Below are 24045 nucleotides of genomic sequence, written 5' to 3' on the forward strand. Positions count from 1 at the left end.
GGTTTGTTTTATTTACTCTTAATTTTATTAGGGTTTCCCATCGTGGCTGAAATATTATGTTATTAATGTTCTTGCTTTATTTGATATTTGAAAAGAATTCTCTAGTTAAATTTCGGTTTCTCATTTGGTTTCAGTGTTCGCTGCACTTCCTTGGAAACATTTGTTCGATATCCTTGCAATCGTATTTCTTACAAAACTTTCTGCAATCGGAATAAAAATCGACCCGGGAAAAAATCTTATTGATATACACTTTTGTTTATTACATTCCAAGGTTGTGCGTAATAAAATGTAGAAATTGGTTTCTTCCCTTGGGAAATCGCATTTTAAAAGCTTAAACTTTAAATGATTTGTACGTATTTGTTTAATTATCAAACTAATTTTTTAATTTATAAAAAAAACGTTTGAATTCGTGGAAATGCACCTTTTTTGTCTTACAAAATAATATATTCCAACGTATTGAAAAACCTCTCCGTTTTTGGGGATTTTTATTCTGATTTAAAGGTAGTATCTAGAGTCTATTTCCATTGCGTTTCAAACTTCTGTGATCAATTGCAAGGGTATTTCAGCGTCGGCTAGCCGATCTCGTAGTTCCATTTATATGTTCATCCTTCCTCGTCCTGTTGACATGGTTCCTTATTTTAAATGCTGGGGCATTTTTCTATCGTTTCATTTCTCGCTTGGTTTTAAAAATTCTTTCACTAGAAGCTAAGTTTGGTTTTAATTATAATTTCTTATGTTTTTTCTTATCTTCTTGCGGTTTTACTTGCCTTTCGTTTTGCTTTTAGTTTAATTTTAAACATTGTTTGGTTTTGGGTTGGCCAATTCTTGCAATTTGTTGTTTAGAAAATCGTTTTGTGTTGGAATTTGTGGTTTACTTTCGTGACGAACAAATTTTTACGTGCCGCGAAGTATATTTTATTTTTGTGTTTTTAAATTTCTTGGGGAAAGTGAATGAGGGTGAGGGACTGCCCCCTGGCTTTGAGCAAAAAAAATTGTCTCTCTATTTTTACAATTATTTGTTTTTCTTAGTTCTGTAAATCGTATATGTTATAGTTTTTTCTTTGCTTTCTTTAAATAGCTTTTCTTAATGTCTTGTTCGGTTTTTTTTTTTTTTTTTGTTATGTTCTTAAAGTTAATTCAATTCGTGTTTGGTTTTGCTTCGCTCGTTTTTAAACAATTTTGCTAATCTCCTCTTCTTTTTTTGCTGTGTATATCGCTTATCCAATGTCCTCTGTTAGTTTTAGTTTAATGTTAATGTTAATTTACCATTAAATGTATGCTTTAAAATTAGTGTTAGTTGTTCTGCCGGAACGCTTCTCCCAATCGTTCTGTTAAAGGTACGTTCTAAAAAAAATGTCCCCTCTATGCGATTCTGTGGTTTATAATTTTAGTGTTAGTTCCGCCAGCCCCACAATGCCCCCAAATCCCAAATATCGCTTTATATATATTTATATATCTACGCGTGTATGTATAAACCGTCTTGGAGCACACAGTGTCTTGTGGCCAATGGCGGCGACCCCAAAAAGTCGAGCTTAATTTTGCTGTTCAAAGTCTCAGCCCTCTGACCCCCTGGCATATCGCGTTAGTTTTGCCCAATTCGTTTTGTAAAAAATATCCCAACATTTTTACACTTTTGTTTCTCTGTCTCTTGAGTTGGTTTCCCGTGGTTTGCTCCAATTTTCCATATAAATATGTGTTAATTAAGTTTTCTTCAACGCCTGTTTTTCCCATATTTCTTGTGTTTTTAGTGACTAGTGATATAAATGACACACATGCACACTCACGCATTTGGAAAGATTTTCGGCCCGTAAATCCCTATATGGAACACCTATTTGTTTGTTATTCCTGTGAAACCTTAGAGGTTCGTTTCGTTTGTGCTAAGGATGTTTTCGGCGAATTTTGGGAAAAATTCGTGCGCGTACTATCCTCGTTTTCGTTGAATTTTTGTTACGAAAAAATTTATGTTCACTGCAGTGCCGAAAATCGAGTCCATGAAGGACCTTCATACCTCCGCTACAGATAAATTTCCTTGAAATTTTTTAGAAAACTCTTTGGGGCTGGGAAAATGAATTTCCCGCGCCTCGCATTCATTTTCAATTAATCAACTCGCGACTACAATCATTTGCACTTGTCGCACGAATCAAAACAGCGCCAGGGAACAACTGCCAAAACGGCAAACTTTCCGAATGAAATCAAATTCAAATTAGCCAAAATGCCCGCCCAAGGTGTGTGTGTGCTGGCCTGTGTGCTCTTCGGGGGGCGTGTCCGATAATGAGCCTGCTGAAAATGAGCAGCCGACCAACAACAATAACAATCCCAATATAATGAATGAAATTATGTTGAAAACATATTTTTCCCTAGCTCCAGGGGCTCCCCGCTCCGCGCACAAACAGAAAATGTCGACAAACTTTGTCCTCCTGACCAGTTTTTTTTTTTCGTTTTCGGTGGAGGTTCTGGGAAAGTGGAGGGGCTGCGGAAAACTCCAGGGGGAGGCTGTTTTCCTATTAGCAAGCAATAAATTCGCCGCTCTTATTGAGCGAAAAAGGTGGGCGAAAACAGAAGCAGAAACATAGATAGGACATTAAATGATATGAGGGACGGGGAAATGGGGAAAGGAAACGCGTGTTCGAAGGATCTGGCGGGGACCAGTGATGCCAATCTAAGTAAGGAAATTAAACCAGAACAAAAAACAGTATGGCAACGCCCAAGCTTGCTTCTAATGCAATTAGGCAATAATAATGCAGCTTTATAAATATATACATATTTGTTTAATTTAAAAATTCCAAAAAGAAAATCATTTGGAACCTAAAAAAAACTAAAGGACCTAAGTAAAAAAATGGTATTGCACATATGCTAAAATTTTTTAAAAAAATAATTGTAGGAAAATATGAGTTTTTAAAATAAAATATTTTAGAAATTATTTACTCTCTACATATTTATACTATGAATATTAACAAAATCATTTAGTTTAAATGTGTTAAACATAACAATACCTACAGAATAGACTAGCAATCAGCACTGTTTTGGAGAAACGGAGCTGGGTGGATTTTCGAGTGTGGGTGCGGAAAAGGCTGCCCGGTGGACAATGTCGCCCAAGGGTGTAAAGTTGGTTTCTGCTCCGGGTTTTTGGCCAGCAACTGGACCGAAAACCGGGAACGGCAGTGCAAATGGCCAACTCCGGAGTAGCGACTGGTTCGGCCGGGCCATAACTTTATGATTGCTTTTGTATTGCCCACTGCGTTTGGGGCGCAGTTTCCCGGCGAAACCCGGCGCGGGGCGATAGATAAAATGCCGGTACAGTGGGAAATGCTCAATGATGGACATTTCCGGCTAAGCCGTTGCCCCGTTTTTTAGTTATTTGTTCAGCCCTGTCAATAGGCTATGGCCATGGGTTTTCTTTTTTTTTTTTTTGTAACAAGGCTAAGCCTTAACTTGAAATTTTAATGGAATGTTTTGGCGAAAAGGATTTGGAAAACGGGAGGATTACATTGATTTCAATAGTTCAACCAGCTTTGAATTATTTATCTTCACACCAGTTAAGGTTACTTGTAAAAAACTGGATTTTTCAATGAAACGGTTGGGGATCGGTTTTATTCGGTAATCGGTTATGCACCGGTAATATTGCCTTTATTCGAGCACATTCCACTGTAAATACATTAAGGCCGCGGGAGTGAAAACAAACAAATAGGCCGAACTCTTGGCCACGTTCGCCGCTGATACGCATCGCTCATTGGCGGCCAAAAAGTGAAGAAGAGGGAAAACAACTCCAGATGAATGAAACAAAGCCAAAGTATGGGCAGGGAAAAGCATAAGCAGAGCAAAAGCAACAGCCAAGAGCAGAGAGCACGGCGAGCTGGCAAGGAGCAGGGCTAATGTCCTTTTTGTGTGTGTGGCCACACAGTTTGCATTGTTACGACTTTGGGGAGGAGTCCTCCAGCCCACCAGCCCACCAGCCCCAGCACACTCCCCGAACTCCCGAGACCGCGAGACCCCACACCCCCCACCAGTATTTGCTCTTCTTGTGTCTTGTGTGTCCGCAACAATTATGATTTGCGGTCTCCAACTGCCCCCATTCCAGATTTACTTCTTCCTCACTTCGGACCAGCTATATTTCGGTGGTAACCTATTAAATGGCTTGTGCTTAAACAACATCAAAGCTACAGGGTAAGAAAATGCGAAGGAACTCTCGAGATTTGTGGAAGGAATACACTTTTAGTGGATTTTTGTAGTTTCTTTAATAAAAGATGATTAAACATGATTAAAATAATAAAATTAAGTTGCTCTGCTCAATATTTGTGTTAAATATTTAATTAAAACTTCTCAAAAAAATTAAATGAAAACAATAATATTTTTAGCATTAACGGAAATTAAGGATATTCTGTTATTTTATTTTGTATTTTCAGTTTATTACAATATGTAAACCATAAAAAATAAGCTTTAGCTTAACTTGGTAAAATAATTGAAAATCTACTCGTATCGAAATTGTCATTATAACGCATCTTTATAAAGATTACTTCCCAGATCAAGTTTCTTTCCGTGCAGACAAACTCGGGAATTTTGTGCACTTTTTATATCCCAAACAGGATTCAGCTGACATCGCCACTCCCTCCATCTTCAGATATAATATTTCGTTAATGGCTTTTCATTTTGTGTGCATTTCACTCATCGCCCCGTCTCCCTCTGGCACAGTGTCTGCAATAACTCTTCGCTTGCATTTCATTTAATTAAAAACTGGAAAAGTGTTGTGTGTGTGATATGGGCGGGGGGTGGTGGCAGGGGCAGGGGCAGAGGCAGGGGCAGGGGAGTGGCGGTCCAGGGGGCGTGGCAGGAACAATTGCCGTGCGGTGACTGTGATTGACACTTGCTTGTGACGACACACGCATTGTGGTTTTTGTTGGCATCGCCAATAATTGAGGACCAGGCGAAAAAAAATTGGAAATCAATCAATAAAATAAAATATAATAAATTAAACAAAAAAATTAAGATATTTTTAAAAATGATGATGCAACTTGATCTTTGGAGTATATAAATAGATAGTTTTAAAAGCACAAAATTATCTTATATAATTTTTTTGAATGAGAATTTTTTTTATAAAATTTAAAAAATAAGTCTAGTATTTTTTAAAACAATAACTATTTTTGAACAATATATTAATTATACAAAAATTATAAACTTAAGCTTTATTTAACAAAAACGGACATAATTTGCACTCTTAAAAATAAGGGGTTACAAATATAAAAGAATTATTTTTGATTTTGTTTTTAGGATTCGCATCTATTATTTTAATTTGTTGCATAACTCAATACAAAAATTTCCCTTTCCCAACCGCAACATCGAAAAAGAAACCTCTGTCACCTGGCGGCTGTTAAAATTTCCCTCGGCTAACAGAAACATGTTAGGCTGCGTTCATTTTTAAACTTTCTTTTTTGCTTGGCGCAAAAAAGGGGAATTCCCGCTGTCGATGTCCTTTTGGCTGTTGTTTTTTCGCTGGCTCCCCTAATCAGGCATCATTTGATTTTATGAGCAATAAAAAGTGTAAGGCAAATAAACGGGGCTGCAAATAAAGCAATCGCAGTATAACAGCGGCAAAAATGCGAAGGCCAAGGAAACTTTTGGTGTGTCTTTTCTTTTCCATTCGGCAGGTGGCTTCCCCCCCCTTTGTGTTGTTGTTTTTCCTTGGTTTTTTGGTGAATTATGCAAGTGGAAATTAACATAAATTATGAGTGTGGGCGTTGCGGCGAGCGTGGGAAAATGTTAATTGGGCGGCGCAGAAAGAAACGTGAGCAACTTGGGCGCGTTTTTTGCCAATTAGGCAGTGCAAGCGCCGAAATTGAATTTGAATTTCTAATGGCGATTATTTACTATGCAACCACATGCGCTCGCGCCAACACGCACACCGAGGCCCACGTACACTTGGGCATAATAACTAAAGCTTTGTGCTAACTAATTGCCCCGAGGCGATGTCGTGGAGGGGGCAGGGGGCTTTCCGGATTTTCCAGGGCCTGGGGGCTTCTTTTGCGGGGGCTCCCCCACCCCCCTTTCCCTCTCTCACACTCTCCCGGTTTATTTGCACTAATTTGCATGCCTCATTTGCAGTCACACACATACGGTCACACACACACGCATGCAGGCGGAGAACAAGAATCGCGAAGAAGAGTACGTCATTTAAGAAGGCTTTCTTCTAGGAAATCTAAAAAAATATTTTTTTGTATGAATGTATAAAGGATTATAGGATTTTTTAACTTTAATTTGGCTATAAGATTTGAAAGAAACCTTAAAAAATATATTTTATTCGTATGGAAAACTCACTTTAAAGTAATTTAAAATAAAAAGCATTTCCGAATGGGTCTTAAATCTAGAAGAAAACCTTCTTGAACCACAAAATCGTATTTTCCCTCCCCCGCCTTTCTCTCAGTGCACACACATATACCTCTGCCTTTTTGTTGGCTTTTCCTGTTCCTCTATTTTGGTTCGCTTAGCTAACTAATGTTGTTCTCCGTCTCTTGGTTTTCTGGTTCAACAAATACACTTTCCTTTTTTCTGGTTTTTCGTTATTCTTGATGTTTGGCTAGGCTAGTTTAATTTCACTAATTTAATTTCGCTCTCAATTATTACCATAAATTGTGTTTATTTATCTGTTGCATACTATTTTGCGCTTCATTTCAGTTGAATGGGTTTACTTAATTATTTTGTTTTTGTTTCTCGCCTTGTCTCTGTTCATTTACGTTGCCTAGAAAAAAAAACCGTTTTGTTTTAGCATCGTTCGCCTGTTTAAACATTAGTGTACAAATTATTTATAGTTAGTTATACCTTTTATGTATACAACAAATACAATTTATTATAGTTATAGTTACTTGGATTCTCGTCGTCGTTTCTGTTGTTTTTCGGAACAAGTTTTTGTGGTTACTTTTTTGTTTTTTTTTCTTTTGTATTCCCCGTCTCTCTGGTTAAAGAAAAACAAATGCGAATTTCATTCATTACTTGTGTTTGCTTTTGCTGGCTTCTTCAGACTGTGTGTGGTGTGTGTTCTCCGGAATACTGGCTATCGATCAGTCGATCGACCGATACTTATCGATCCGCTTACAACACGGGCCTGGCCACATTGGGCTTGGCCGTCGTCGAGGCGATCTCCGATAGCTTTATGTCGATGGGCATCCGGGTGTCGTAGAGCGTCGGAGCCTGCAGGATGATGCCGGCGGTGCCGACGACCACGGCTATTGTGAAGATCCACAGGAACAGGCGGTCGAGAACCATGGCCACGTACTTCCAGTCCTCTTTCACCTGCCGGGGAAATCACACAAGTCAGTAAAAATATTTTTAACGAGCTCAATTTTAATATACAATTTTATTTTTTTAATGACCAAAAACGTAATAATTTTCTGTCCTTATAATTTCATACTTCTTTCTTTTCCGTTTGTTTTCTATTATTATAAAGCTATTATAAATATATTGCATTTTTAATAAAACCCGACATATTTATTAAACCTTTCTTAATAAGTATTTTAATACTTGTATTGAACATTATGTTACAAGAGCGTCGTCGTAAACAACACTGAATTTTTAAGACAACAAGACTTCCTTTTTTTGATTGGCATTCCTTCGATATTCATTCGCTGGGCCCTGAGTTCATAAGCCAGGCAATATGTTCAACTTTGTCCACGCGTCTTGCGACTAATTCCCCCGTCAATCCGCTGCCACGCCCCCATCCCACCGCCTTCCATCGCCCAGGGGGCGTGGCGCAAATGACACGCACTCAATGTAAATGCCGCCGAAGCTGTCTCGCATTTCTCAGCGTTCGATGCCGCAGTGCTGCCATCTGGGCTACTTTATAGCCAAATAATTACAGAAAATTAAAAATAATAGTATTTAAGACAATACATAATATTTTAAATAATTAAATATTTATGGAAATAGTCCCAAGAAAGTTACAATATGGATAATTTATCAAAAATAAAGAAAAATATGTTCTATTTCTTATCTCTTTTTTGAGATCTAAATATATTAGTAATATAACCTTGTTTATATAGTTATTAACAATTGTTGCTAAAAAACCAATCTGGAATTTTATTTATTTATCTTTTTACAAAACATATATGATTATATATATATATAAGAGAAAGGTGTGCAAAGTAAGGGCCAATTGTAGCTTCATCTCTTTTTTAGGCATCTGCGATGGACAACACTGCCTCTGGATTCAGTGTCCTGAGTCCTGTGTCCCGCTCCTTCTGTCCCACGTTTCCCGTCCGGAGGTGCCCTAGTTCGGTCCAAGTGTCCCAGTCCAAGTCGCTGTCGCAGTCCCAGTCCCACGCCTCCACGGCTAAGCCCGGCAGGACATTCCAATAATGATTGAATGTGTGCGTAATTTTAATAAAATACTTTTATTGGCATTTTGTTCGATGCCACAAGAAAACATTCATTATGACGAGAGGACAGCAGCAACAGCAATGCTCGTAACTACGCGAACAACCAGGCGTACAAGGCTGCACTAAAAGAAAATTTGTCCTACTTCTCAGAACTAAATTAAAAAAAATTATTAAAAAGTCAGGAAGGACATCACCAGGAAATGTACTTATTTATATAAAAAGAAAGTTAAGTAAGTTGCCTATTATTTCGAAAGCAGCGTGGAATTTTCTTCAGTGTACGATGGCAGGACATGGCCATAGTCGCTGCTCAATAAGGCGCATGAAAAGTCATTAAAACTTTTGGCGCAGCCGGCATCAGTCCGCCCATAGAGACGATGCCCCACAGACACACATATGGACTCCGGGACACCAGGACATCGGGCGGGAAAGGTCAACGAAAGGGCAGAGCCAGTGACAGTCGGACATCATCAACAACTAGGCCCTGGCCAAGGTATCTCGACCATCTAGAGCCTGCAGTTCGAGCTTGAGGTTGAGTCCTGGCCATCGATTATCGACGTGCCAATAAATCCCGCCTTAGGCCGCTCTAATTTATTGCGCCAGGCTTATTAACATCAAAACCCACACTGTCCGTCTCTTTCTCGGTGTCAGTTTCCGTCTCTCTCTCAGGTGTGTTTTCGTCCCTGTCGCAGGCCAACGTTAAGCGGCTTTGGGGCGATTTGTTTTTTTCTTCCGGCTTTTCAGTTTCCTCCTCTTTATGTTCACTGGCTTGCTGCACTTGCGGCCTTCCTGAAGAGCAAGGAAAATAATTTTTCCACTGGGAGACGAAAATAAAAAGTGTTCGCTTAAAGCGAATCCCCTGGAAAATTGGCCAAATCATCGAAACGTTCAGGGGTACTTAAGTTATTGGCAGTATTATGGGAGTTTCCGCGAAGCCGCGCTAAATTGGATAAGGCATAAATAGGAAAAAGGTGAATAAAAGTGCGGATACTGAATAAAATTCTTTATAAAATTTGTAGCAACATAAATTTAGTTTGAACTCAATGTACATAAAAATAATCATATAAGGAAAAAATATTAGGTATATTTATTCAGGTTAGTTTTTCTATTTTTTAAAGTTTACTAAAATAAAAAATAGAGTAAGGCAGGAGTATTGAAAACTCTTCAAATTTAAAAAAGATATCAAAAGTCAAGATGTCAAACATAACAAGGTAACACGCCTCTTATCTAGATGAAATTGATAGTGCATTTCATCAAAATGACCTTGTATTGTGTTTACATACATTCCGTTGCAATTGTTTGTAAAATAATTCATTTTTAACATTATTATTTTTAATTATTTAGTTATTGTTGCCCAGTTCAAATTTTATTAACCGTTGGCTTTGCCGGCAAAAGCTCGTCGGACTGGGGTAGTTCATTTCATCAAACAGTCTATTATATCTTATCATTTTTGTGCTGTTTGTACCATGTATACTGTACATATATTATTTTTAAATTGATTGCAAAGTATATATTTTTTAAACTAATTAATTATTGTTATTTATTTATTTATGCCCAGTCTGGTTTTGCCGGCAAAAGCTCGTCGTATTTGGGGTGGGTTTTATCCTATATGATCTTGATCAGCGTTACTCACCCTTGTGCTCTCCTCCTCCTTGCGCGTCTGATCCGCGATGTAGGTGACCCCGTCCATGGCCTTGTGGAGCTCCGGGCAGGTGTGCCACCGTTGGCGCACGTTGCCACGCCCCGAGCAGCAGTGCGGCCCGCCTTCGCGCTGGCAGGCGGGCAGAATATCACAGACGCCCGCCGGCGGAGGCGGTGGGGGTGGCGTTCCGGCCGCTGCTGCCGCCGCCGCCGCAGCCGCCGCTGCCGAGGTGCTGGGTCCGCCGGCGGCTGCCGCTGCTGCTGCTGCCGCCGCTGCCGAGGTGGTGGGTCGCTGGTGGTGCGGCTGCTGCTGCTGGTGGTGCATCTGCTGGTGGTGCAACTGCTGGTGGTGCAGCAGCTCCGACGACTGGCAGGCGGCCCCGGCGCCCATGCCCTGGTGGATCTGGATGGTGCCGCTGCAGCAGGAGTCCGCCAGCGTGGAGGCGGTGGCCACCGAGTTAACCGTCGTCGTGGACTTTATCACATTCGGATTGGCCATGCCCAGATCGCTGGTGGTGGTGGAGGCGTGCGCCTGGTGGGCGTGCTGCGGCAGTGGCGAGAAGTTTGCCGAGCAGCTCGACTGCTGTCGGTACAGGTGATGGCCCCCACCCCCACTCTGGTTGTGGCCACCGCCGTAGCCACCGCCGTTCCCGCTGCCGTTCCCATTCTGACCCGTCTGGCTGGAGGTCGAGGTCATCTGGCGGAACTTGGTGGGCGTCAGGGGGTGGTCCAGCAGCGAGCCACCCGTCTGCTGGTACTGATTGTGGTACTGGGCGTCGATCAGCGAGGATGTGGTCGAGGTCTGCTGGTTGGCCGTCGACATGGTCGGCGGATACAGGGAGCTCAGGTGGCCGGTGATGGTGGAGGCGCCTCCCCCTCCACCCAGGCCACCGCCCATGCCCATGCCGCACTCGTCCATCAGGTTGTAGGTCTGCACGCGGTGCTGCAGGTGGGGCGAGGTGCTCCGCGATGTCGTCTTCGGGCTGTGATGCATACTGAAATAGCGAGAAAAGTGTTTAATTATTATGCAAAACACTGACTTGAAAATGGAAAAACAGTTTTCCGTTTTTGGTTAAAAATACACTTTTTTACTGTATTTGTAATTTGTTATTTTTGTACATATATTATTTTAAATGACTCCCAAAGTTCGTTCCGTCTTAGACCACCTTTCAACTTACCGAGACAAGGCCACCGGCGGTGGCAGCGGTGGTATTTGATCCCTTAGTTCGAGTCCGTTGCAGGTGCGCACCATCAGGCGGCGCGAGGATTTTCTGCAGATGAGAGGGGGCCATTGGGGGTTAGTTTACTATATCTATTGCAATATGCATTCGGGGGCACTCACATCATCTCGCTGATCGGGTAGAGCGGACGCCGCATGACCAGGAAGCGGGGCAGCTGGTTGATGAACACGGTCCGCACCCAAGGAGCCATCGTGTGGGTCTGCGGCGACCGGAAGTGGATGTTCAGCACCAGCACCGTCACACAGATGCTGCACGGAAGGAAATTGGGGGTACAAAGGGGGTTTAGTATAAAGTTCAGATAAAAAAAATATGTCTTATAGATGGAAAAGTTTTTAAAATGAAATTATGATTTTTGTAACAATAAAATCTTTGCAAGTCCCTGCTAATTTCATTTTATTGCAAGGAGTTATTTTTCCTAGATGATTTTTAACCTTCGATGTATATACATTTTGCGGCTTTTTTTGTTATAACCTAAAATCATAGCAATTTGTTTTCCCTCTGCATTATCCACTTGGCCAACATAATTATGTGGAAGTGTATGATAAAGTGTCACTATATTATGTACCCTCTGCAGAAGAGTTGTCCAAGGATAAAGTGTGTGGGTGGTGGCGGCGGAGGTGGTGGGAAAACATGCAGAAAGGACTTAAGTGAGTTGCTCTCTTAGTCTGGGTAATTAACTTTCGACGCCCACGTCTAATTAGCAGCTGGCCAAGGCGTTGGAAAAGAATACCGGGGGCTGGGGAGGGGGAGCAAGGACCCGGCGAGGGTGTCCTGCCTGCCTTAATTACATCATTTGAGGCGAGGTCCTGTTGCGCCACAGGCCATTCCATTGTTGGCAGACTCCGACTCTCGGTCTCAGTCGACTTTTGTTTACCAACAATTAGGCGGCCATCATTTGGTGTGCCGGCCAGCCGCCTCGTGGGCGTGGCAAATGACTGTAAATTGCCGCAGCCATTTAATGGGACCCCAGCGGGGGCCGGCGGAGGTGGGCGTGGCACTAAGCCAAGCTAAGTCGAACGGCTGCCGAACCGAATTTTATTTTCAGCCACCGTTTACAAAACTTTCCGAAACACCAGTCCAAGTTTTGAGGAAACTTCTTTAACTACATATTTGGAAGTTTTCAAAGATTCACAAAGCATTTATGTGCATTTTGCGTTCTTCAAAAATAAATGTGATTTTGAATTTGTCAAAGTTATTTATTAACAATTGAATTCGCTCTTCTTTAGGATAGTTTAGTATATTTTTTTATTTCTTTGTTTCGTTTAGTATATTTAAAATAAATTTGTAGGATAAAAATACCCAATTTTTAGGTATTTATTTAAAATTTGGTATTGATTTCCATGGCAAATAATATTTCAAAATATATAACAATATTTTATAATAATTACATAAACCATACGGAGATTTAAATATTACGTAAAATAAGTTAGGGTAAACATAAAATATCTATTTGTTTTATTATTTCTTTTCAAATTAAATATAAATATTACGTAAAATAAGTTAGGGTAAACATAAAATATCTATTTGTTTTATTATTTCTTTTCAATTTATGTAAGATAAAAATAAATACCAAATTTTTATATTTAAACATAAATTTTTTATTCATTTAATAAACAAATATTATTTTAAAATGTTGTTTATAAATGAAAAGCTTATATAAACTATATGGAGAATAAAATATTAAGTAAGGTGTACATAAAATATCAACATGTTTTAGTATTTATTTTAAATGTAGTATTATTTCCAGCAAAAACATCACATACAAATTTTGTATATTATATAATAAGATATATGCAGATTAAATTATTGTTCAAGCCCACTAATTCTTTTGAAATAGCTACAACTTTATTAAGTACTTTAGAGAACTTGAGCCGCATTAGTGGCACCCTGGGCTCTGTGGATCGATGGGAAAATCGTGGAAAAATCGGAGGGGGCTCACCTGAAGGTATCCAGTATCATGGTGAAGAGCACGAACTTTCCCAGCAGCGGCACCACCAGCGATGTGGGCGGAATGATTTCCGCCAGCAGCAGGAAGAACACAGTGAGCGACAGCAGAATGGATATGCTTAATGAGACCTGCAAGTATACGTGCATACTTATATAGTATATATATATTACAAAGGGCGGGGCGAGTCGGTAGGAAGTGGGTGGGGCAGCTGGGGGCGGCTGGGGGCGTGGCAAATTGAGCTGCACGTCGAGCGGAAAATCTGAAGCGCCATAAAGAAGCGACAATTGCGAACTGCGAACAACAACGGGAAACTCCCTGCCCGATAAGGTTGCTCATTTATAATGCATAAATATTGCTGAGACGCAGCTGAAGTTTTTTCCCCAAAAGAACATTTTCTAGGTGCCCGGTTTGGTTTAACGTGGATTACATAATACTATTCAGAGGTATTAGGGGTTCCAGAATTTCGCCAAGAAATAAACAAAGCGAGCTGTTACTTATCCATTCATCCAATAATCCTTTAACTAAAATTATTTGTCTTAATAAATATAATATGAATGCACATGTGCTAAAGTAGTTGCAAATATTTTTGCTAACTTCCTTATTTAAAAATGAGGTAATTATAGTAGAATCACCTAAATAAGCAGTTTGGTCATATTAACTGACATGCAATAGTTGGAAGGCCTATAATAATTAATCTGATCTAGCATGGCCGACCCCTAAGCCGTTTGAATTAATTAATAAGTATACAAAAGTTAAGCTGGCTTACCGTTAAGTGCATTAATGGACAAAGTTACGTTTGACATAATTAATTAATAGGCTAAATCGCCTAAACTTTTTCTGGTTTAGATGAGTGGTTAATAGACTGTTGGTTGGCCAATTAGGCACCTTCTATTGTATTCTGTGTGAATTTTGATTTTCAGTAGGAATATATTTAAAACCTTTATCCTTAAAAATTTATATATATATTCTAATGCTTTTAAAAAATTAAAAGCACTAAAATTTGAAATAAATTTAATATTAGTATTTTAATACTAATTTCAATTTAAATTCTTTGCGGATTTTATTTATAATTTGTGGTTCGTAAGGCTTTTCATATAAAATAATTTTACATATTTTTTTTTAAATACAAAACCTTAAACTTTGAATTGCTATTTTTGCAATTTATATATTTATAAAAATTAAAATTCGAAATAAACGAAAGGTTGCTTTAATTTGGGAAATAAAACCTTAACCAAGGAATCGCCATGTAAATATGTAGATTGAACATAATTTTCCCGTAACTCGGCTGATTAATTCGCCTCGAACTGAGGCTATTCATACACTCGCATTTCGGTGGCAGACAATCGCCAAGATTCCGCTCGCTTGGCCGGCAATTGGGGCCACGAATCCAAATTGATTTAGAACGCATCGCAAGCAAATAATGAGCCGGGGCAATGGGCGTATGAAAGGCGGTTTGTCAGCCGGCAATTGCGGCCCTGCCAAAAGCTGGCCAACAAATCATATGCAAAGGCAATGAGAAATGCCGAAAATGAAAAAAAAATGGGGTTCCCCCGTGGAAACGGAAATGAAAACGAAAACGCAGCATACTTTTTAGGGCGCTCAATAAGGCGAAAGATGATTTGTGGTAGGGGGCGATGGGCGGGGAGTGGGCGTGGCACCTCACCTTATTTATGCCTAAGCTGCTTGTAATGAAGTGTGTTTGTATGGGTTCGGTGTGCGCGTGTGTGTGTGTGCGTGTGCCTGCAGAAAGTAATTAAATGTCGAAAATGAGACGCTCGATTAGAGCCTCTCTTCTGTCTGCCTGTGTGTGAGTGCGTGGGTGCCTCTCTCCCTGTCTCTCCCAGTGTGATTGTGTGCGTCTGTGTGCGGCATAAATTTTCGATGCTTAATGATTTTATGATAATTAGCCTTAGTTTGGGGCCAGCGCTTGTAAAGCGATTAGTGACGTTGCCTAATTAAGGTTACAACTTGCCGAGCCAATCCAATGCCAGCATCTACGACCTTTCCACTATAAATACACTGAGGTAAAATGGGGAAATGCCGAAAAATAAAAGAAAAAATTAAAACAGTAAGTACATTTTAGCACACAAAAAAATGTCACCTTCTGCACTCGAGAATTAACGTTCCAATTAAAGTATTATTAATAAAAAAATATAGTTATATATATTACTAAATATGCATCTATAAATAAAATATGGAAGAAAGTATAAATACAGATACAAATTAAATTATTGAAAAAAATATTTTTAAAGTCTTATTTTTTTCAGTGTGATTATATTGCCTGGAAGCCTTAGAGATGGTACAAATAGCGAGTTTGGGAGATCTATATTCTATTCCCTCTCGCTGCCATCACTAGCGCCCTGCTCATTATTTATGCAAATGCCCGGTGTAATTAAGGTGGCCAAATGCATTTGGGTTACGATTTCGGTTCTGCTGGGTCGGCTTCGATCCGAACTGGATGCTTCGCATATCCCAACTGATGGGCCAGTTTCAATCTGGACTCTGTTCGTAAAACGTAATTGTTTCGCCCATAAAAATACGATGCAAATAAACGGAGGGGAATCGGGAGCAGTGCGGCTACTTAGTATTGGAAAAGTAGCCCTTCGTTTCTTGCACAGAAAAAAATATTTTGGCATAACAAGTTGAAGTACCCAAAACCCGCTGTAATACCTAAATGCTATAAAAATATTTTGTTTAAGAAATAATATAAAATTGATTATACAAGATTAGCAAAAGATCATCAAAAAAAAATTAAAAATTTGAGAGAATGCTTATAAATCCTACTTTTTGTTTAAACTAAATGTGTTGCAACCTTAGAATATCTCTATGTAGTATCTAACAGTTACAAAGTATCTATTAACTGCTAGATATTACAGCACTTTCAGTTCCGTTTTAAATCCTTTAGTACTATTTTCTTTACTTTTTTCCCCAAGTTTGACTGATAAATTAAATCTTGGTAAACAAAAACCAATCCCGATTGATAATCGAAGGGGCGGGAATATTTTTTGCAAGTGTGCGGCAACCGTTTTGACCACCTCCTTTCCACACTGCCGCAATCGGCAATTGCATGAATGAAGTGCGTTGTGCCGCATATGCATGTAAATTGGCAATTCCAATTCCAATTCCGATGCCATCGCGGGCCTGGAACTTCGGCCACGGGCTTCCAAAAGGACCAGAAGGACGACGGGGTGGGCACGGACCGGCCAGTGGCGGGAATTTCGGGAGCAGTTCGCAGTTCCGCAGTTCCGCAGTCAGTGCCCTGTTTTATTTCGCTGCCTGCTTTTAGGCGTAAATATTTGCCAGTTCCGTGTGTCATTGTGCCAGTGTCTCGGTGTGTGTGTCCGGCTGAGTGTGCGTGCACGGCCATAAAAGGGAGAACAGTGCAGTGAAATGTGCCCACTCGGCACAAATCGTAAAAGTCAAACAAGAAATAACAAAAAATAAAAAAAAACACACCAAAAAGGGGGAAAATGCCCTGGCAAAATACTAATACGCTTGAATTGATTATTTTTATGGGACCAGCCAACTTTTAGTCCTAGAAACTAATATTGGCGAAACAGGTGCAATCTTAATTGCTTTATTATTTTCAGGAATCCAAGCCGATAAAGATTTCAAAATTAAATAGCTTATGTTATTAAATACAATTTCCTTATATTTGTTTTTTTAGGGCATATCTTTTTTCACTAAGAAATAGGCAAAATAAATGGGTTTCAATTATGTTTTCTGAAAGTCTGTAATCTTGTTTTTTAAAGAATTTTTTGTTTTTATTTTTTGTCAATATATCTCTAAGCATGTACATTTTTTCTAATCTTTTATAGTTGCCCTAAGTCTTAAAATAAATATTAAGACATACCGATTTTTTTGAATATCTAACAGTAGAAACTCAAAATATATATATAATTATTAATAGATAAATATATGAATAAATTCTACTTTATATTTCAAAGTTGGTAATGCTTAGGTTTTTTATTCCCGTAACTAAATCGACCGCAATTTAAACGGCTTAGCAAATGCCAACTGAAATACACCGTCGAGAAACGTCCTTTTCACGTGACAGCTCGTTTTAATACGCGTATTATTCGGTGAGTACCCATCGAATCGGCCTCTTAACTCGATAATGCACAGGCAAATCGGGAATTTACATAATGCCTGCTGGGATGGCCCATCAAATGCCCGGCGCTGTCAATATTTATAACATAAATTACGCTCCGTGAGCGATGTGGAAATGTCGGATGGCATCAACATCACCATCAGCATCAGCATCAGCAACAGCATCAGTAATCCACAAACCGCTTGCGCACACAAATTATTTTTGCATTTTATTTATTTTGAAAATTGGCCGTAATTTATTCATAAGTCCCAGGCAGCATGTAAATGTTTATATTTATGCATTATGCCATTTCGTGTTTTCATTTTCGTTTGGCATTTTCCCTCAAAAAATCGCCAAAGAACCGCAAAAAAATGCGGCCGGCTTTTGTTCGCATTAAATTGAATACATCGTGTAATTTTATTTACTCAAACTTAAATGATGGCAAACTGGGCGAAAAAAAACCCACACACACACCGAACAAAAAGCAAACAGAGCACCCGAAAATGAAAAAAAGAATTGAAATCAAAACGAATAAAATGTTAAAATGCATTTTTATTTTCATTTGAGTGTGAAATTATTATTCTTTTTTTGCTTTTCTTTTTAATTAAAAGCACATTTTCAGCGGATGGGCGAGGGGCTGAGCTGATAATAAATTATGGCAATTGGTTTATGCAAAAAATCAGTTTGGTGAAGAGCGCGGGGAATATGGCAGCAGCTGTGAACGAAAGTGGCAAGTACTGTGTGCTATTCAAGCTAATGCATTTCAGCTGCGGATGAACTTGATTCTAATGGTTAATTTCACTTTGAATAAATGCAATAACATGTGTATCATTAGCATAAATCCAACGGCAGAAGATAAAGCTTTTAGACGGCCGGGCCGCAACAATTGTGCGACTGATTTAATTATTGGAACCAGTTTATCAATCGCACTAGGCAATAAAAACTGCAGCGAATAAAAGAGTTGAGTTTTTAATGTAAAATACCATTTAGTTATTTTTTCTACAATACTAGTTGTGTGTAAATATATAATATATTACAAAGAATAAAATTTAAGGATGGTTTTAAAATAAGCTTTTTAGCTCGAATAAAATGCATAACTTTGAGATTGGCTCTCTTTACTATTTCAAGAGTATCCGAAGGAATGGTGCTATATAAATCTCATGGAAGTATAATTTTCCTGCTTTAGCAAAAACGGTTGGGAATTATAAGGCTAAGAATACTATATTTCTTCAAATTGATTTAGGCTTCATTTTTCTAATAAAATATAAAATATATTTAAAGATTGTTTAAAGAGAAAGTTTGAGTTTTAAAGTAATAAATAAATCTCAATAGAGTATGCAATTTCTTTGGTTCAGAAAAAAGAGTTGGGAATTATAAATATTTTATAAAAAAGGTTTTATGGTTGGTTTTTTTATTTGTTTGGAAAGCTATATAAATCTCCAGAGATAATAAATTTTGTTTGTCCTGAAAAAGGAGTTGGGAGTTATAAGGCTAAGGATATTACATTTATATAAAATACGGCTTCTTAAATATGGGTATCCCAGAAAAGCTGCATATATGCAAAAATGCCACCACGCAACCAGTTGGGAGTGCTAAAGTCAGTAACTCAATTCCCGAACTCGGAACTTCTCCCGACCTTTGGCTACCCCGGACTCACCTTTTCGCCACTATCCGATGGCAGGTAGAACACGAGGATGGTGAGGAAGCTGATGCCCATGCAGGGGATGATCAGGTTGACCGTGTAGAAGAGGGTCTTGCGGCGCATCGTGATGTTGAAGGTGATGTCCAGATATGGCTCATCGCAGCACGTATAGAACTTCTCATTCCTGCGAATAAATTAAAACGCCGGAAGGCGGAGTATGAGCTAGGCAAATTGTTACGCAGCGCGTAAATATTTATTAAGGTTCATTCGGGCTGGGGATATTTATTTGAATGGTGTTCTTTTTTCCGCTTTGCGGTGCTGCCGCTGCAGCATCCGCAGTGTGTGGCAACCCAAAAACCTATATTTATTTACATAAACACACATATATCCGCAGATATATGGCGCTCCAATCACATAAATCATCGGCCGCATGATAAATATTGTAAAATGCTGAAAAAATATTGGCCTAACTGCTAACTGAGTGTCAAAATGGTTCTGTGTATTTTTGCGAAGCTGCAAATCGACGGGGAGTTACTTGAAACCTTTTAAAAATGCAGAGAAAATTTGTGAAGTTCTCAAAGGTAAGTATAGTTTCATCCAGCAATAATTAATACTATTAGAATTCAAAAGTGGTAAGTTAGTATAACTTATATCACTGAAAATGTTGCTTACAATAATGGATTAAAAAAACAAACAAAACAAAGGTAATGGTACCTTTTCTAAAAAATTATAGAATCAAAAGGGCTTCTTTTGAAAGAAATCTACGGAAAATGTTGCCCCTTGAACAAACCCTCTGAAACTTTAATCCATTTGCGTTAATCAGTTCGACAGTCATTCAGTCTTTGAGCTTTTCTCATATTTTCGCCCCTTTTCCTTCCCCGGGACCAATGAATAATTTAAAAGTTAATAATCTCTGACTACGGCTGCCCCTAAAAAAACCAGAAGAATATAAAAAAGTAATGAGGAAAAAGAAAGAGAATTTTTGTAAATTGAGTCGAGTGGACTTTTCGTTATGTTCTTTCGCCCTCCCCGACTCACTTGAAAAACTCTTAGAACACAAGCTGCCAGTGAAAGGACACGAAGCCGAACAACAAAAATCCAAAAAAAAGTATAAATAAAAAAATGTTACTGACGGGCAGCAAAAAAAAGGGGTAACCCCCCTCTCAACATTGCGCTGTGGTATATTGCCGGGCCATCAATAATTCCGAGAGGCTTGCGGCTTCATTTTGAATAAGAAAATATTGTAAATAAATAATAAACAAGGCAAGGAGCAGGGCCAAGGCGTGGGAAATGGCAGCGAGCCGGGGGGAAGGACACCAGCACCAATACCGACGACGACAGCGGCAAGGACAACAATAACGACAAGCATGTGACCGGCGGGCAACTAACTGTTTGTGGCAGTTGACTTCCCTCCAAATAGAAATGAAGTATGTGGCAATAGGCACACAGAATGGCAGCGGAATCGGGGATGTGTGTGTGGGCCAGGGAATCCGGGATTGAAGGCCAACATCTTGTGGGTTAGTTTTGATGGCTGCAGCAATAAAATATAATTTGCCAAGGCAATTCCAAATGTCAGTCACTCGAAAGGGAACGAGGGGAGCAGGAAGAATGAGATAGCGGACGGAGGCTATAGAGCTGATACAAGAAAGTTATTGTTTAAAGGGGTGCCCATAAATAAAACCAAATTGGTCACTACATCTCAACGCTATTCGACATCTAAGAAAATATATCTATATCTTCATTTAAATTATTAAAATCCTTCAAATTTCGTATAACTGTGTTAAATGTGAAATACCAAAAAATACTACAAACAATATACTAGGATATGATAAAGTTATTGTTAAAAGGAGTGCTTAAAAGTAATACCAAATTGGAACCATCTTCTTAGGACTTTAATTTAAACAAATTCATGTGTGTTAAAAATAAGTCCTTTTAGTATGCCTTTATTGTGCTGAAAAGGAAAATGACAATAAAATACTAAAGGTACTAACAATACTATTTTAAATTATTACTATTTAATTAAATTGAATTTATTAAATATTTAAAAACATTAGGTAACCTCCTTAAACCAACGAATTGCCCTAAATATAAATCCATGAAACTTTAAAAAATTAATTTTAGTGTGATCAAATTTCGGTGAATGGAAAAATAACAAATAAATACTAAAAGTACTAAAAATACTACAATTTAATTGAATTTATAAAATACGTAAAGACTCGATTCGAGGCTTCGTCTATTAAAATGACATTTAAATTGGACAAAGCACAAGTGGGCGAAAAACCTAATACCCAATATCCTTCAGCTCACTTGGCTTCCCAAAAGTCCCCCGATCGAATGCGAAAAATGTAATATGGCCACAGATTAAGTCTGCTGAAGTGAGCTTTGGTCAACAGGCCATGGAGTGTCCGAAAACTGGGAATTCCCGCTCCGCCCCCACCGCCACTCTACTGCCTTAAAGATAAGTCCCTGCAGACAGAGACACACGAGTTCTGGCAGAGACACTTGCCCCCGAAAAAAGAAAGAAGCGCACAAAAAACACAGAAAACTTCGAAAGAAGACCCTTAAGTTGGCAAATGGGGGTGGCGTTTGAGTGGGTGGCTTAGTACGTGTAAAGGTCAGTGTAATAAGCTCGGTGACTTGGTGGGTTCGGCGGACTAGTTGGTTACTTGGTTAGCAACCACGATGGGAAAACACACAATAAATCATAAAATAGGCAAGAAAACACGCGCGTGCCTCATCACACACTCACACAGACACACGGCGCCGGAAGATGGCGCCACACAGGCAAAAAAAGAAGAAGCAGAAAAATAGATCCAAATAGAGAAAAGCCTGGAACGCGAGCAACAACAAATACCAGCTAGGACCAGCAGAACTTCAGTTTGATTTGACTCGACGGCACATGCCACTCCCATATTGCCACACCCCCACGGAACACAAACGCCCCGGCCCATAGACAAACACATCCCTCTTCCACAAATTCCGAAATTGGCAACAATTCATCAATGCGATGGGCCACGCGGCGTATGCGTAATAAAGGATAAGGCAACCGAAATAGAAATGTGAGTAAAGTCCGACACAAAGTAGTCGAAGTCGGTGATATCCTGTACTCTTTCTTGTATCGTTTTCGAATTTGTCCCACGAGGCGTATGCTTAATATTAAGTATACGCAAAGGATATTACTAGTTTTTAAAATGTAATATTTTCCCCTTTAAAGAGGTCCTTTTTTGTAAGAGCATGTATAAAATGGCAGACTATTAATAACTAATAAAATACAAATATTAATGATAAGGTTTTAATTGCAAATTTTAAAATTTGGCCCACCTGGCGTGTGCGTAATATCAAATATTTTGAGATTCAGTCCACTAGCTTATCGTAATACTAAGTATACGTAAAGGATGCCAAATATTTTAATAAATAATGGCAGCAAATCAGTATTAAAAAAAATTTGAAATATTAATGATAAGGTTTTAATCAAATATTTTGAGATTCGGTCTACTAGGCGTATGCGTAATATTAAGTATACGCAAATGATGTCAAATATTTTAATAAATAAAATGTAAATTGTGCCTAAATGTGGTAATTTTTTTTTTTTAATTTTGTGACTGTCAACACCAACCAAAGTAAAAGTATATAGCAAATGCTCGAAGTCAAAGAAAATCGACAGTAGCCAAACAAATTTTCCTTTCCCCTCATCACCAGCCTTTGTGTGTGCGCTTGGTGAATGATTTTCAAGTGAAACAGATTTTAAATCAAATGTTATTTAGATTTCCAACTGCCTCATCCTCCCCTGCGCTTGGGTCGCCAAAAAAGAAGAAAAGCTAAGTGAAATTCCAGCGAAATTGAACGGAGAACTCGGCACGTATTTGGGAAATGAGAGGTTTTTCTCGGATTTTTTCTTCCTATTTTTAGGATGGCTGGGGTTACCACACTAAAGTGACCGAAAATGGTCAAATCGCTGATTGACAACGGGGAAATCCGAGGAGGATTGAAGGGGAAACAGCTTGCTGATTGGAGTCAAAGAACAAACGCATAAATACGAAATGATTGGCAACATAAAAAAGAAACGAAGACGTAAAGAAAGCGCAGGAGGAGGAAAAGCACTGCCATTGCCACCTAGAAGTCGGTTGGGAAATCGGGGGCGAGCCGGGGAAAATTCGGGGAAGGATAGGTCTCAACGCTTGATTGATTTCAGCAACTTTGAGCCAAAAGTTCTCTATGAGCTTTCGAGTGTTCTCTATGCCTCGATTTCTGGCTTTTTCCATGCACTTTGAAAAATGTAGAAAAATATTCAAACAAAAAGTACATTTTGTTGAATATTTATTAACCGCAACTAGCAAAAGAAAAGGCTCATGGAGTGTCAATTTGAGCTTTATTTCTATTTTGTCTTTAACCCAATATATATATTTTTTTCTAAGTGCACCTATCTGTTATTCCTTCCAGACACTCGAATTTGGGGCCAACCAGAAATCAAAGTAAGTAATAGAATTTTAATAACTAACATAAACACGCTTCGTTGCATGACTTGAAAAAAGAAGGACTCGAAGGACTCTCCTGGGCGTGGCAATTGAGGTGTGACCACAAGCGGGAATGGGAAGAGGCCAGAGGATTCTCTGGAAAGTTTGCTAATTATGATTTTAATCGATCTGTGATAAAGCAACGGCAACGGAACGAGTCTGGGGAGCAAAAAGCCTCAAAAACACAAACCAAATTTGTGCCTCGTAATCAGGCTCCAGTGGAGGCAAGGTGGAAAGCTGGAACGGGGAGAAAGTTGGCAAAGAAAGTGGAAGAGAGTGGGGTGGTAGGGGGCGAGTGACTGGGCGCGTGGCTGGGCTTTCGTGGAGTATGTGCCCGGCGTGTTGATTCGATGCTGTAAGACCCATTGCGGCAATTAAACAAAATACAGCCCCCGGGGGAATGGCACTGGGAGATGGCAGTTCGAGCTCGACAACCAAAGACAACTCAATAAGCGGATACAAAAAGATGAAGGCAAAGTCAAAGAAATCGTGCAAACAGAGGGTTTATCAGAAAGGACGCTCGGGACTTTAATGGCAAAGAGTTAATTGGAAGGTATCAGATGGAAAGCATCTTAAAGTAAGGTAGTAAACGTGAAATAACATTTATGG

The 24045-nt window shown here is 39.2% G+C and overlaps 1 protein-coding gene across 2 annotated transcripts in view; it reads right to left on the bottom strand.

The window, feature by feature from the left end:
- Positions 1–5123: 5123 nt before the first annotated feature.
- LOC108033124 (acetylcholine receptor subunit alpha-like) overlaps positions 5124–24045 on the bottom strand; it is a 98947-nt gene continuing 80025 nt past the window's right edge. For both annotated transcript variants that reach the window (XM_050885576.1, XM_017107340.3), the window contains 6 exons: positions 18938–19106; positions 13182–13318; positions 11344–11490; positions 11180–11272; positions 9994–10996; positions 5124–7281 (listed from right to left, as the gene is read on the bottom strand). In XM_050885576.1, the coding sequence (XP_050741533.1) occupies positions 7081–7281; positions 9994–10996; positions 11180–11272; positions 11344–11490; positions 13182–13318; positions 18938–19106 (1750 nt within the window). In that variant the 3' untranslated portion in view covers positions 5124–7080. The remainder of the gene's footprint in view (positions 7282–9993; positions 10997–11179; positions 11273–11343; positions 11491–13181; positions 13319–18937; positions 19107–24045) is intronic.

This window comes from Drosophila biarmipes, chromosome X, assembly GCF_025231255.1.
Source record: "Drosophila biarmipes strain raj3 chromosome X, RU_DBia_V1.1, whole genome shotgun sequence".
NCBI lineage: Eukaryota > Metazoa > Arthropoda > Insecta > Diptera > Drosophilidae > Drosophila > Drosophila biarmipes.